This window comes from Mustelus asterias, chromosome 12 (assembly GCF_964213995.1).
Source record: "Mustelus asterias chromosome 12, sMusAst1.hap1.1, whole genome shotgun sequence".
Classification (NCBI taxonomy): domain Eukaryota; kingdom Metazoa; phylum Chordata; class Chondrichthyes; order Carcharhiniformes; family Triakidae; genus Mustelus; species Mustelus asterias.
The window spans coordinates 85,166,169-85,180,137 of NC_135812.1; the positions used below are offsets into that span (position 1 = coordinate 85,166,169).

General features: G+C 40.5%; 1 protein-coding gene across 2 annotated transcripts in view; it reads right to left on the reverse strand.

Moving 5' to 3' along the window:
* Positions 1–2,196: 2,196 nt before the first annotated feature.
* Positions 2,197–13,969, reverse strand: part of LOC144501635 (monocarboxylate transporter 4-like) — a 47,162-nt gene continuing 35,389 nt past the window's right edge. The window contains exons 4-6 of one of the 2 annotated variants that reach the window (XR_013499167.1): positions 12,213–12,989; positions 8,897–11,507; positions 2,197–8,325 (exon numbers count right to left, since the gene is read on the reverse strand). Coding sequence is in view for 1 of the 2 variants with exons in the window: in XM_078225533.1 (XP_078081659.1) it covers positions 11,236–11,507; positions 12,213–12,989 (1,049 nt within the window). In the remaining variant the exon portion in view is untranslated. Of the gene's footprint in view, positions 11,508–12,212; positions 12,990–13,969 lie in introns of both variants that reach the window. The other variant, XM_078225533.1, reaches the window with a different exon arrangement.

Genomic DNA, 13,969 nt, shown 5'->3' on the forward strand with positions numbered 1-13,969 from the left:
AACAGAATTCTCTGTAAAGTTGTGGCTGCAGGACATGAATACAATGACTGGACATTTACATGGGTGAGTTACATAGGTGATGGGAGACTTAACTCCACAACATGCATCTTCACCCCTTGGCAAGCTTCTCGATCATAGAATCGCTAAATGCAGAAGGAGGACATTCAGCCCATCAGGTCTGCACCGACTCTCCGACAGAGTATCTTACCCAGCAAACCCCCTGACATATCCGTGTAACCCCACACACCTATCCTGCCAATTCCCCCAACCTACACATCTTTAGACACTAAGGGGCAATTTAGCTTGGCCAATTCACCTAACCTGCACACCTTTGGACTGTGGGAGGAAACCGCTCACCTGGAGTAGGATGCAGTGATGCTTCAGCGTGATTTGGACAGGCTGAGTGTATGGGCATAATGCATAGCAGATGCAATATAATGTGGATAAATGTGAGGTCATCCACTTTGGTAGCAATAATAGGAAGACAGATTATTACTTGAATGGGTGTAAATTGAGAGAGGTGCATACTCAGAGAAACCTTGGTGTCCTCATGCATCAGTCACTGAAAGTAAGCGCGCAGGTACAGCAGGCAGTAAAGAGGGCAAATGGTATGTTGTCCTTCATAGCGAGAGGATTTGAGCATGGGGATAGGGATGATTTGCTGCAATTGTATAGGACGTTGGTGAGGCCACACCTGGAGTATTGTGTGCAGTTTTGGTGTCCTTATCTGAGGAAGGATGTCCTTGCTTTAGAGGGAGTGCAGCAAAGGTTTACCAGGCAGATTTGTGGAATGGCAGGTCTGTCATATGAGAACAGATTAAGTCGATTAGGATTATATTCACCAGAGTTTAGAAGAGTGAGGGGGGATCTCAGAAACTTATAAAATTCCAACAGGGTTAGACAGGGTAGATTCAGAAAGAATGTTCCCAATGGTGGGGGGAGTCCAGAACTAGGGGTCATAGTTTGAGGATAAGGGACAAACCTTTTAGAACTGAGATGAGGAGAAATTGCTTCATCCAGAGGGTGGTGAATGTGTGGAATTCACTACCACAGAATGTAGTTGAGGCCAAAACATTTTCTAATTTCTTCTTGAAATCAGATATAGGGATATGCAGAGAAAGGGGGGAGGGGGAATCAGGATATTGAATTGAATTTCATGATCAGCCATGACCAAAATGAATGGTGGAGCAGGCTCGAAGGGCCGAATGGCCTACTCCTGCTTCTAGTTTCTAACCCACGCAGACATAGGGTGAACATGCAAACTCCACAGTCACCCAAGGCTGGAATCAAACCCAGGTCCCTGGCGCAGTGAAACAGCAGTGCTAATTACTGTACCACCATGTTGCATCCATTAGCCTGACAAGCTTGGTTTGCCGTTGGAGAGTAGGAGGTTTTCAGTTCTTTACCTGAAGTCTATGTGGTGGTCTATTATGGGGAGGTTGAGGAGATTGTGGGGGAAACAGCTCTGGCCCATAAGCTGTGCTGTAAATGCACTTACCTTTTCTCTGAAGCTGTCCTTGCCTTGCTTCACCTGCAAAGCAGGTTAAATCAGAGGTTAACCAGCTTCAATTACATGTTTAAAATGTCAGCCTTCACGTCCCATCTCAGTAAAGACTCCAAGTCAGCAGGCTGGAGTCAGCTTCCCAATGCACTTGGAGCTTTTCTCCCGATTTATTCTCCCCTGCAGGTCCAATCACACATACTCGCCTGTGTTAAAATTCCTCCCATTATTTCTGCGATCACATGGCAACCAAACATTATTACGGTTCAAATGGAGAGAGGGGATATATACGACAGATGGGAACAGGGAAACAGGCTGTGGAATGCAGCAGTTAATGATTAAAGATGAGAGACCCTATCAACATTTAGGAAGTTAAGATAAGTGGCTGAAGCAAAAGGTGAATAAAGAGACATAGGAAACGCAAGATTGGGACTACATGTGCAGAATAAATCCATCACAGTTTTGACCGGCCAAAGGACTTTGCAATTATATGTAATTAGAAGGTGCGCACTACAGACAGAGCAATGTCTGAGATGGAAGAATGAAAGCTTCTCATTTTAGTAAGTTTTATCTCTACCACTGGAACAGTTCAGATGCTGTTCATAGCTTCTGATGTAGCGAGCCTACATAGTAAAAGCAGAAGGAGGAAAAACAGGTCCCCTCTGACACCCAAATACATTCTGGCAGATCTGTGAATGCAGGTCCCAGGCACAAGTGATGGATGCAGATTGAATGCCACAAGTGTTGCTGAGAGAGAGTAATGGTCTCTCACTTCTCCAGCTGAAGCATTCAGAATAGAGCCGGGCAAAGAATGGTCATGCTCAGCACTTTGTATGGTGCTTGGCCTTGGAACCAAGAATACTAGCAATGAAAATAAAAAGGTGGCGTAATTCCCAACAAAAGAAGCTAGTGCACAAGGAAAAATGCAGTCAGAACACATCTGAGGAACATAAACATCGCCCTTGTTGAGGTGAGGAGAATTTTTTTTCTCTCAAGACGGTTTTGAGGCTTTGGAACTTTGTCTCAGAAGGCAGTGAAAGTGGGACCACGGAATATTTTTAAGGCAGAGGTAGATTCTTGTGAGGCAAGGGTATCAAAGGCTATCAAACGTAGATGGGAATGTGGAACTCAAAAAAACTCAGAGCAGCCGTGATCTAATTGGATGGCGGAGTAGGCTTGAGGGGCCGAATGGCCTCCTTCTGTTCCTATTTCGCATGGTCATATAAAAGATTTCCTTTCATCAATATATTGGCCAACCTTTAGAAAGTTCCTGAAATAAATGTGTGTATTTAAATGAGACTTTCATACTAGCACCGTAGTCTCAATTTCACTTACGAAACTGCTAGTCTGGCACCTTTGACTGCAGGCTGAAGATCCTGACCCATGCCCATTTTATTGTAAGCTCTATGCCATGGGTAGGGCATCAGAATATTATGCTTACTGTGTTCAAATGGCTTGAAAGAATTACTTTAAAGTACAGAACACTAAGACAAGGTTTCTCTATATATTTTATACAAATCTACCATGTATATGTAACTACAAAAAATAGTACTCCGAGCACTTCAAACTTCAAAAAATAGCAATACTTCAGCAAAGATAACAGAGTAAGTCCATACAATCAGATAAAACAGTGAAAACCCAATAAAGACCAAAAATTATCAGGATAAAATGAAGCTGCAATCTGAAGCAAGCTGTGATCTTTGTGGGTTTCGAGTACAACAGTGCCGACATCAATGTTGTTAGTACGGCCTCCAAAAATATTTAATTATAGTCAAGCAAGCATTCGTAATTCCTGAATAAAGTGACACTATTTCTTGGTTATACACACACACACACACGCACACACACACACATGCACACACACACGCACACACACACGCACGAACAGTAATTTCACAAATTCCGGGTCTTTTGATTATAAGGAGTAGTCTGAGTTCCGATATATCATTCATTTGAGAGCATCCAAGCCTGAGACAAATGGTGTGTACCATTGGGTTTGACACAGCTCACATCCAATCGGACTCAGGTGAAATTATTACGCGGGTGATTTTTTACTGAATAAGAGCATGTAGACTTATTCTGTAATTTCTGAAAGTTGTTTTCATTTCTTGTGCATAGAAACCAAAGCGTACCTATCCACCTCAATTTGTACCATATTATAATTTTTGTTCCTTTGTTACTCTTGTTAGTAAGCACACAAAGGCTCTGGGCTGGAAATATCATATTGACACAGTAAATCACAACCCACTATTATGAATACTTCTGGTCTAATTAAGACTCAGACACTGGCTCAAAGCAATAACAGCTCAGTTGCTCTTTAGGTTTAACCATAAAGTTATCAGAAATATATTTACATGATAAAACCCTTCAGTAATTGGGTCCTCCTTTAAATTTGTCAGCTGGAACGTGGCAAAGATTCGCTGCCAGAACTTGACACTGTTAAGATTGGACATTAATACATACAGTAATACAGATTCAATGAGTTTACAGACATATAGTAAATTTGAAATGTTTGGTTAGTTACCTCCTTACTGTTGAGGTTATCAAGAAGGCCAGTATCTGTGTTAACAACAATTACACACGTGGTAAAACCTTGCATCATAAAAATAGTCTGAATGTAATGAAACTCCCAGCATTCAAACTGATAGTGTTGCTTCAACCCTTTGAGGACAGGACTACGCTTGTAAATTTGTAAATGTACATATTTTCCATTGTCTCATCTGTATAAATGTTAAAAAGTGGATTCCATTTTTCCACATTTGCACAGCTTACTTTAAACAGGACATCAAGAAAAAAAACAATAACCCGTCATAATGTGTTTACAGTTGATCTTGGGTGAGCAGAATGAATGTGACACTCTTGTCCCTTGTGTTATTGAGAGGCTATGGGCGAAGATTTCTTTTTTCACCTGCCATGGAAAAAACAGTGGGAATTTCCCCTCCCATGCCAGAGTATTGTCCCACCACCTCCTTCACATTTCCTCTCTCCTATCTCGAATGTGCTGTGTTTTCCTGGGATATTGGACCATGGATCAAATTTTCATGTATTATCCCAGGCAGTGTCAAAGGCTCTGAGGCTGTACAGGACAACGTGCAGAGTCTAACCCTATCCTGATCTGATATCACGTGCATGGCTCCCCAGCAATGGTTACAGCACAATGATCAGCAGGGAATTTCTGGCTTTTTCTTCCCCATTCCATACCTCATGGATGATGGGAATAACTTCAGCTAACTGCTGCTTGGCTGAGACAACTCGTGTTAGATTATTGGCAACTTTTCACATTATTTAACACAGTACCACAACACACAGTTTCTGCCTGTCTGAAAACGTGGCCTCCGTCATATCTTCAAGTGCAAATCTTCCGATGTGGTGAAGTTCCTTCCCACTTTCCTTATAAGGACGATGATTTGCAAAGTATGACGGAACTGTGTGCAACAGAAAGTCTGTGTCCCACCCATCCTGTCAACCACTTATAACTTTGTAGAAAGCTTTTCTTTTCGACCAGAGATTGTAAAATCCTCTGATGTAAGAAATGCAATTGTGAAAAGAATATTAACAGCTGAAAACTGCTCAAGGTTTACAGACTTTTCTATTTTGTTCTACTATACTGTACACTGTGTACCTTACTGTACACATGTACACACACAAAAGGATATCACAAGTTACATTTTTCCAAAAACTGATCTCCCAGAGGACAAATCTGTTTCAGAGAGCACTGGTACTTATCAGAAAATAATAAATTAAAAAACTACTAATAAATAGAGGACTCTTCGAACCAGAATATGTTAAAGCATTCAGCCCATGACTTGTGCAGTCTATCCGTAGTTAGCCGCAGTCCACGAGGACCCGTAGGCATTTCTCTCTGTTGGAGAGAGTCAAGTAGTTATGGCTTGCACCAAGCATGGCTGACCAGGAACCTCGCCTGCTCTGACCTCCTGCCATGAGTATGTTAGAAGGATTAGCAGGTTGATTAGCAGCAACCTGCCTGGCCAAGTCATGAATGCTCCTTCTGTGGTCACAAGTCTTGGAATGGGACTTTAACCCGGAGCTTCTAGCTTGGAGGCAGGGGTGCCCTAAGGCTACTGAGTCCCAAGGCTTCCCTATGGCTTGTGCGATACTAAAGCTATAATGCCTGGATGTGACAACAAACACAATGGGAATGAAATTTGGGTTTGGAAGGGACACAAATTAGGCCCTGTGAATTGCTCACAGGTCCTTTCTGACAATACAACAGGCAGCCAATCTGCTTACACCTGTTTTATAACCCCACCTAAATTGAATTTAGCCTTGCAGCCCCCCCAGCATTAATCCCAAGAACATTTATCAATTCCTATTTTGGCATAGCCTAAAACCAGTTTGAAATGGATAGGATTTTCAATCTATTGAACAAAATCCTGTAGAATTGACAAAAAAAAAACTACACGGATTTCTTTGTAAAAAAAGAGTTATAATTCAAAGAGAGTAAATGCTGGGGGAGAAACTGATTAATTCAATTCCTGGAATGTTTTCACTATGTTCCTATAGAAAAGGGATGGTTAGATGTCTCAAATATTCTACATGTATACCTCGTATTACAAGAACTTGGTGCAAAAATGTTTAGGTAGTCCTCAAAGCGTGTAAGTGACACTCTAAGGAGTAGGTTTTCAACTTACTGCCTGGGCAATAATCTGACATTGCAAATCAGATGCCCATTATGGAACCTGAAACCAATGGAAATCAAAATCAGATGGTTTCTTTGCTGTAAGTTGTAAATCTAACCCTTATGCATTGTTCCATTAGAGATAGCTATTAAGAATCATCCAAAATCAAATCTACCTTTTCTACTTATAAAATGTTTGCACCTCAGCGATCTTAAGAAGCTCCTTTTAATTTTGGTAAAGATGCACTTTAAGCAAACAAAGGATATACGTCATTTAGTAACGGTTTCTGTTGTGGCACTCTTATAGCCAACACAGACAAAATGGTGGTTTCATAGCCATTGTTTAAATGAGATCTTTCCAACCTTTCATTATTGTATCCCATCACTCATTTAGTCAAGCCTGCAAGAAGATTACTGACAATGCAATAGATTGGAAGAACACGGGTACATTGGGGTGAAATTTAAATTCAGCATGGGTGCAAAATGGAACTTAGCAAATCTGTAAATTGAAGTTAATAAAAATGAAAATTAGGCAGGGTGTTTAATGGCCAGCAATTTGTTCCCATTGGTCTTGCACTCAGCTAAGGTGAAAACGCATGTCAATTGAGTTCTTGCGGTGTAATGATGTGTCAAATAGCAAAAATATAGAGATTGGATTATTTGAAGTTTTGAAATCTATTCGGGCAAAATTATGAAACTCACTTAGGCCCTTCCAGACTCTCACCATGGTGACTGTCCACTATTGATTTAGGTTTGTGTTTTAATTTGCAGCTCTTGGTTAATCCAAAGTTTGTGGAGAGGTTTGAGCGTGATTTGCAATCCATAAACACCCACAACAAAGTTTTGTTTCTTCAGACACTGAAGAATCCTAATTCTCCAATTAGATTACTATACAAAGGAAGTAAGTGTGAATTAAAGAGTTCAGCCTTAATGGGTAAATTATACTTTTTTCTTTCATATAGACTGAACAATGAGCTTATTGACCTCTTTGGATAAGTACACAGTATTTTATGGATAATTGGGACGAGTTATTACCTACAAAATCTTGCTTCTGATACTTTCCTCAACCTCAGTTAACTTTCTACCTCCCCCCCCCCCATTCCTAAATCAACATTTGTAATAAAAATAATCTGCCCATGTAATTTTGTCTCATTTAATTACACATTCCCACCAGTTTCAACAATATGAGCCCTCTACTATGCATTGTCCAACACCTGAGACTTCTTTCCAGCTCCTGATGCTTCTTCACAAGTTAACCCTGCGGTTTTCACCTCTGCAACTTAGTATAATGGTTTTAATGTGAATTGAATCCAAAACGTTCTTCTTTTTTAAAATCAAGGGTAGAATTCCCCTAAGCCTGCCAAAACTTTTAGTGATACAACTGCACATGCCCTCCTATGGCTACATGAGATCACCAGAAGGTGACTGGGGACTTCATAGCCTCATCTTTCTCTCTCTTTTTGAGTAGCTTCCTCATTGTCTGGGGGCTGCTAAATCACTACGAGACAACAAGAGGAGAAAGATCCAAAAAGCTACCTTAGCCAGTATGGGGATTAACCCACGCTCTTGGCATTATCCTGCACCACACTACCATCCACTGAGCTAACCGACCCCGTTATCCATCATTCTCACTTCCCATAAACCAACAGTATGTCAATCATCATTGCTTGTCTCTTTAAAATTCAATTTGTCAAACTGGGTTCTAGTTAACATTGCCTCATAAATGGTATCAAAAAGCTATGTTCCATTTGGATAAAACTTCAAAGTGTTTCTTATCCCACCACCCCAATATACGGAGCAGTCAAATTGTAATAGAGTTCCTCGATGCTTTATTATTGCAGCTAAAAGTCTTGTGCAGTTTGAGAGCTATTCAGGTTTAATCAAACATTTCAGCAAGTTTCCTATGGGATGGCCTAAAGTTCAGGCCTGGAATATTTTAATGTCTGGGCCTCATTTAAATATCGCCTGTTCACTTCTCACTTGCTATAGCCACCTAGAGGGTACAGCAAAGTTTCATAGCCACCTTTGAACAACCTCTCTGGTTCTAAAAAAACCTAAGGTTATATTTCTGCAATGTCACATTTCTACATGATAAACATTCAGTTAGATTCCAAAGGAAAATGTTTCTTTAGAAACTAGATTATGCTATGCAGCTTTTACTTTAATCCCATGTATGTGTCCCAATCTTTATTTCACTGTCTGTACAATATATAAAAATTGAATGATTGGCAGATTTAGCTTCCTGATTTGCTGTCTGTGTGAATTCCTCAATGTGATTGGTCACTTAGGCTGCTTGATGGCATTACTGCTGCTGCAAACTCAGAGATTCCTTTGACTTGGCACAAGTTGACATTGGGAAAGAGGAAATCCATGTCGCAAAAATAGTTAATCAATGGAAATCTATGTAAAGAGGTTCATTGAGGAGCTTTTCATAGTTTTTAAAATCAGGGCCCAAAAACCTTGGTTTCTGGACTAGAATTACAGCAAGTTTAATAAAATTAGCATGCAATATTTCAGCTCATGTAATTACATCTAAATGGCAAGGAAATCAAAAAGATTCTTCTGCATTTAAATAATGAACAGGAGCAAAGGAGTTTTCTTTTTGTTATGTTGTGCCACATTTGAAGGACCTCCATCAGCAACAAACCATGAAATTGGCCAAATTTATAGAAAAATGCAAGTTCTAACCATCAATTTATCCAGAGGGTTAAAGGTTACCCTGAACTGATCATTGCTCACTGTGTATCTCATAAAACTCATGAATGGCCCCAAGGTCGCCACTTTTGGATTGGAAAAGTGTCCAATCTACCTCAGATTACCCTGGAAGGGTAAGGTGTCTCAAAAGTTTGAACACCAGGTGAAGCTAGCCGTTTCACGTTGTTACTATGCAATAGCAACACGGGTGGTATTTTTGACTAACAGGATGTTGCCATGAAGTCAGAAAGATGCTCCATTGATCATACAAATGAGTAATGTAATTCAGTGCCTGTGTGATGCCAGGTATGCAGATCATGTGTCCAATGACTAATGGATAATATCAAATTGCATGTTCCTTCAGCTGCTTGCAACAGGCAAAACATAGGCTACACCCAACCAGCCCAAGCTTACACAACTCAAACGATACTGTTCAACATTAGATATAACTCCACAATTGGACAACACTTGCTTAGCTATTCTGATTGGGCTAAGAATTCTACTGAAAACTAATTTAAGATCATCAGTCAGACTCACGGTGTTAGCAGATTGATGCATGCAAAAAACTATATATTTTCACACACAGGGCCCGGTTCTTTGCAGACTGAAGGAGCAGGTCCGCACATTGTGCCTTTTTCAACTAAATGAAAGCTTGGTGAACAGCCATTCCCTGGTTCATTCCCTTTGACAATGCCTTAATCAGAGTCAATCTGCCTGGTTTGAATTTGAACAAAAGCTTGGAGTTAAACTGTTCCCTCGCACATTCTCCATGGCAATGCTTCTACCAATCAGAGACCACTCACCAACCAATCAGAATCCTCTTCTTATAAATTGTTGTTCCCCTTTACTATTGGTATTCTTGCAAACTGTCCTGATGAGTGCAAGACGAAAAGCTTTGATAGCATTTTTTTCAGCAATGCTCAATTTAGGAGTTAAAAATGTCTCTCATTTTAGTATGAAACGCATTGAAAGCAAGTCTGCACATCTCCACTGGTTTGAGAATATTGAAGCTATTTTTAAAATATCTATTGGCGAAATATCTGCATAAACAGCTCCCTTTGAAGTACCTGCTTGTAATTCTCAGACTGCTTTTAATCTCCCGAGTGGTTGTATTTTCAATCCATTTATTACTTCCTTGGCAATACACAATTCTGTCTGTAAAATGGCCAATAAGTTCGCAATATATAAAGAAGTGGGTGCAAAACCTATAAGATTTCCTGTATTTTGTGACCAATGAACGTGATGGTGGGCTGTCTCCTTTATAGACTCAAGATGAACCGATTGAAAGGGATCATTTAGGGTTTGGTCTATTTGATTCCATATTCAAAAGATGATCCAATCAATCTCAGAGTTGGATGCTGATAAGCTGGTCATATTGAACTGTTGCAGGCATAACTAGTGATCGTGATAGATAAAATAGAAAGTTCAATTGGGAGGTATGTAGAAACCAAAAATACTCCAGCACAAAAAAAGTCTCCTTTCTTGTTGATACCATAAAATTAACGTCAGTGTGTATGATCATTGGTAGAAAGCATGGATTATACTGCCTATGTGTTTTTTTCCAGTCAAATTAGAACAGGTCACTATCAGGAGGAATCATTTGAAAGGCTGCTTTTTCACATGCCTCACAAAGAATCCATTTAAAGCAATTATTTAGTCAGACACTCCTAATTTAGTAAAAAAAAAGTTTTAATACAGTAGGAGAAATATCATTGGAATTGTAAAAAAAAATCTGGTGTTGGATCAGCCTCATTTTCCAGTACATGGTGTCAGATCTGTGAACGTTCTTCAATGGCAACAGGCCAATGCCAGCAACTAGCAGGTTTAATAACATTGGTGTCATCTTATAATCATTATTTTTCTTAATTGTTGTTAAATTTGGACAATGGGGGTTAAATCTTCTGTGCAAGTATTGTTACGGTGGAGCTGTAGCTGAGGCAGGTGTCAATCGATATGCTTCCTTTAAAAAAAATATTTAACCCTTGCTGATCCACTATTAATGGGGTACCTGCCATTCCTTTAAATGTGGAAGCCATCATTTGTGGCCAATGTTATAAGCTGCCAGGCGTACCGTCATCATCAATGCTGGTGTTAGCTGGAAGCGTTATGTGCATCACTTTCCACTTCTGTAGATTTGATTTTTCAGAATGTTCTTAAAAGCACCTCTTAGACTTTCAACAGATACCCTTATTTTTTTTTTTTAAAAAAACCTTTGTGAAAGACACACATGAATGACAAATGCAAGGCAGCAATTTAAACAAAAAAACAAAATCACAAAAATATTCTGCACAATAAACTACTCTTACCATTATACATGGAGATTCCTCACATTTCTAAATAAATACAAACTTGTTTCTCTTGACCTTTTGTAAACGTTCTGTTTCTTCCTCCGTTGAGACCTTCATACACTTGTTTCTGGTGTTGGTACAATTTCACCATTTTTTCCTGTCTCATCTTTTAAGAATTGATCCACCTCAATGGAATCCGCAGCTTCCGAATCCTTTTTCGGCTCTCCCTCTTCCACATTTTCCTTTTGCGCTTTCTCGGTTTGTTTAGTACTTTTACGTAAACAAAAGAAGTTCCCAAGAGCTAGTACGCAGGCAGACAGAACTACTTCAGACCCGGCCAAATAGAAAACGTGTTTGAAATTCTTTGTGATGTCAAACAATTTCCCTGTACAACAAGAAAGAAAAATCAATACATTTCTCTTTCACCACCCAGCCGCTGGGAGCAGATCGCATTACTTCAGGCCAAATCTTATTATTCTGTTCACAGTTTATCCAAATATCCTGGGTCAAGGCCCATTTTGTTTGTGATTCCCGAGACGCAGGCACAGGGCTTCATTCCACAACGTGTTTGTTCTTTGTGCCCCATCATTCTCTTCTCTCCCTGCTAACATGGCCAGTTACAGAAAATTCATGAACTATTGTGTCCAAACCCTCCTAGGGAAGGAAGTCAGAAATGAGACCACTGAATGCAATTAGATGGTATTAGGGGAAGATGGGAGGTGGTATGGGAATAGGAGAGAAAAGGGATCGGATGGAAAGAGCTGATTTTCTGCCACAATGGTTATATTACCCAGCTATTTCTCTAGGAAAGTAATTAGCACATCTGTATTACTGAGCGCCATCTATTGTTCTTTTGGTTCCTTACTTTAGCCAATGCAATAAATAGGCACCACTCCTGATCATATTAGTTTTAGTGAAAACTTAAACCTTTCAAACGTTAACTGTTATATGGGCATTTCTGGCATTCAAGACTTTTGTAATATTTCTCTATGATTCTTATTTTTATTCAGCAGAGAAGGCTGAAGCAAGTCTCTTTCTATAAAGATACACAAATGTGCATATAGATATGCCCGTGTGCAAACATACTTACCAGCGCCTGGAGGACCAACCAAGACTGCCATGGCTTCCATCAGCAACACAAGGCCAATGGCGCTGGAGAACTTCTCGGTTCCAACAATCGCCATCAACACTTCAAACTGCAGCGCTCCCACCATTCCATAGGATATCCCAAAGAAAATGCAAAACACTGTCAGTCCACCATAATCTTCAGCAAAGGAGCCTCCTAGATCTGTAATTCCATTAAAAATCATAGCAAAGCTGAAAAGATACACACAGCGAGGCCGGACTTGCTTCAATCCAGCAACAATACCACAAAGAGGTCGGGCAAAAATATCCACAAAACCCAAGATAGTCAACAGGAAAGCAGCATCTGCGTCCGGCACTCCTGTATCTTTTGCATAGTTCACTATGAACACAGGTGGAACAAAGAGACCAAAGACCATGATGGAAGCTGCAATTGTGTATATCAGAAAACCCCGATCCTTAAAGACGGAGAAATCCAGGAGCTTAGTTTTCTTCTTGTCCTGCATTTTCTTTGCTTGATCTATTTTTTCTTGTTCTTTGCGGCTAGCTTTAAGGGGTCTCATCAATGCTGCACACGCACAGCAGTTCAGCAGGAGACCTCCGAGAATGAGGAAGCCTCCTCGCCATCCATAGACCTTGGACAGGTTCTGGCCCAATGGAGAGAGGCAACACAGGAACACAGGACTCCCAGCTGCAGATAAGCCATTTGCCAATGGGCGACGCTTGTCAAAGTAACGGTTTAACATGATGAGAGATGGTTGAAAGTTCAAGGCTAGACCCAGTCCTGCAATGAAAACAAAATGGTGATTCATTTAGTTAAGGTGGGTTTTTTTTGGAGGGGCAGGGACTGTTTACAATTCAATGAAATAACATTTTTACACCAAACTTGGGTCCCAAAAGGCCCCCTGAGAGAATTTTCAAATAAAATTTGACACAAACCAATATAATGAGATATTGGAACAGATGACAAAAAGATTGAAGAAAGGTAAGTTTTAAGGTGTGGCTTAAAGAGGTGAGAGAGGTACAGAGAATTTGGGAGGGAACTCCAGGGTCCAGGTACCGGTAGGTAGAGCCACCAATGGTGATGGGATTAGAATTAGGAATGTGCAAGAGGCTGAGTTACATGGGGGCAGAGATCTCAAAGAGTTGAGGGCTGGAAGAGGTTACAGACAGGGGGAGTGACTTGTAGAGGGATTTGAAAACAAGGGTGGGACTTTTAAAATCGAGGCAATGCCGAACTTTGGGCCAATGCAAGTCAGTGAGCACAAGGGTGATGGGCAAAAGTGACTTGCTGCAAGTTAGGATACCAGAAGCAGAATTTTAAAGTAACTCAAGTTTATGCAAGATGCTTTCAAAATGTAACCAAGATAAAGGCCGCGATTCACCCAAATCATAATTGAGGGCAGCATGGTGACACAGTGGTTAGCACTGCTGCCTCACAGCGTTAGGGACCTGGGTTCAATTTTGGCCACGGGTCACTGACTATGTGGAATTTTTTCCGTGTCTTGCATGGGTTTCCTCCAGCTGCTCAGGTTTCCTACCACACTCCAAAAGATGTGCAGGTTAAGTTGATTAGCCATGCTAAATTTCCCCTGAAGTGTCAGGGGAATTAGCAGGGTAAATAAGTTGGGTTACGGGGATAGGACCTGGGTGGGATTGAGGTCGGTGCAGAGGGCTAAATGGCCTCCTTCTGCACTGTAGGATTCTATGATTCTAATTGTAGTAACTGGAGCAGGGTTGGAGTTCAAAGAAATAAAAAAACTT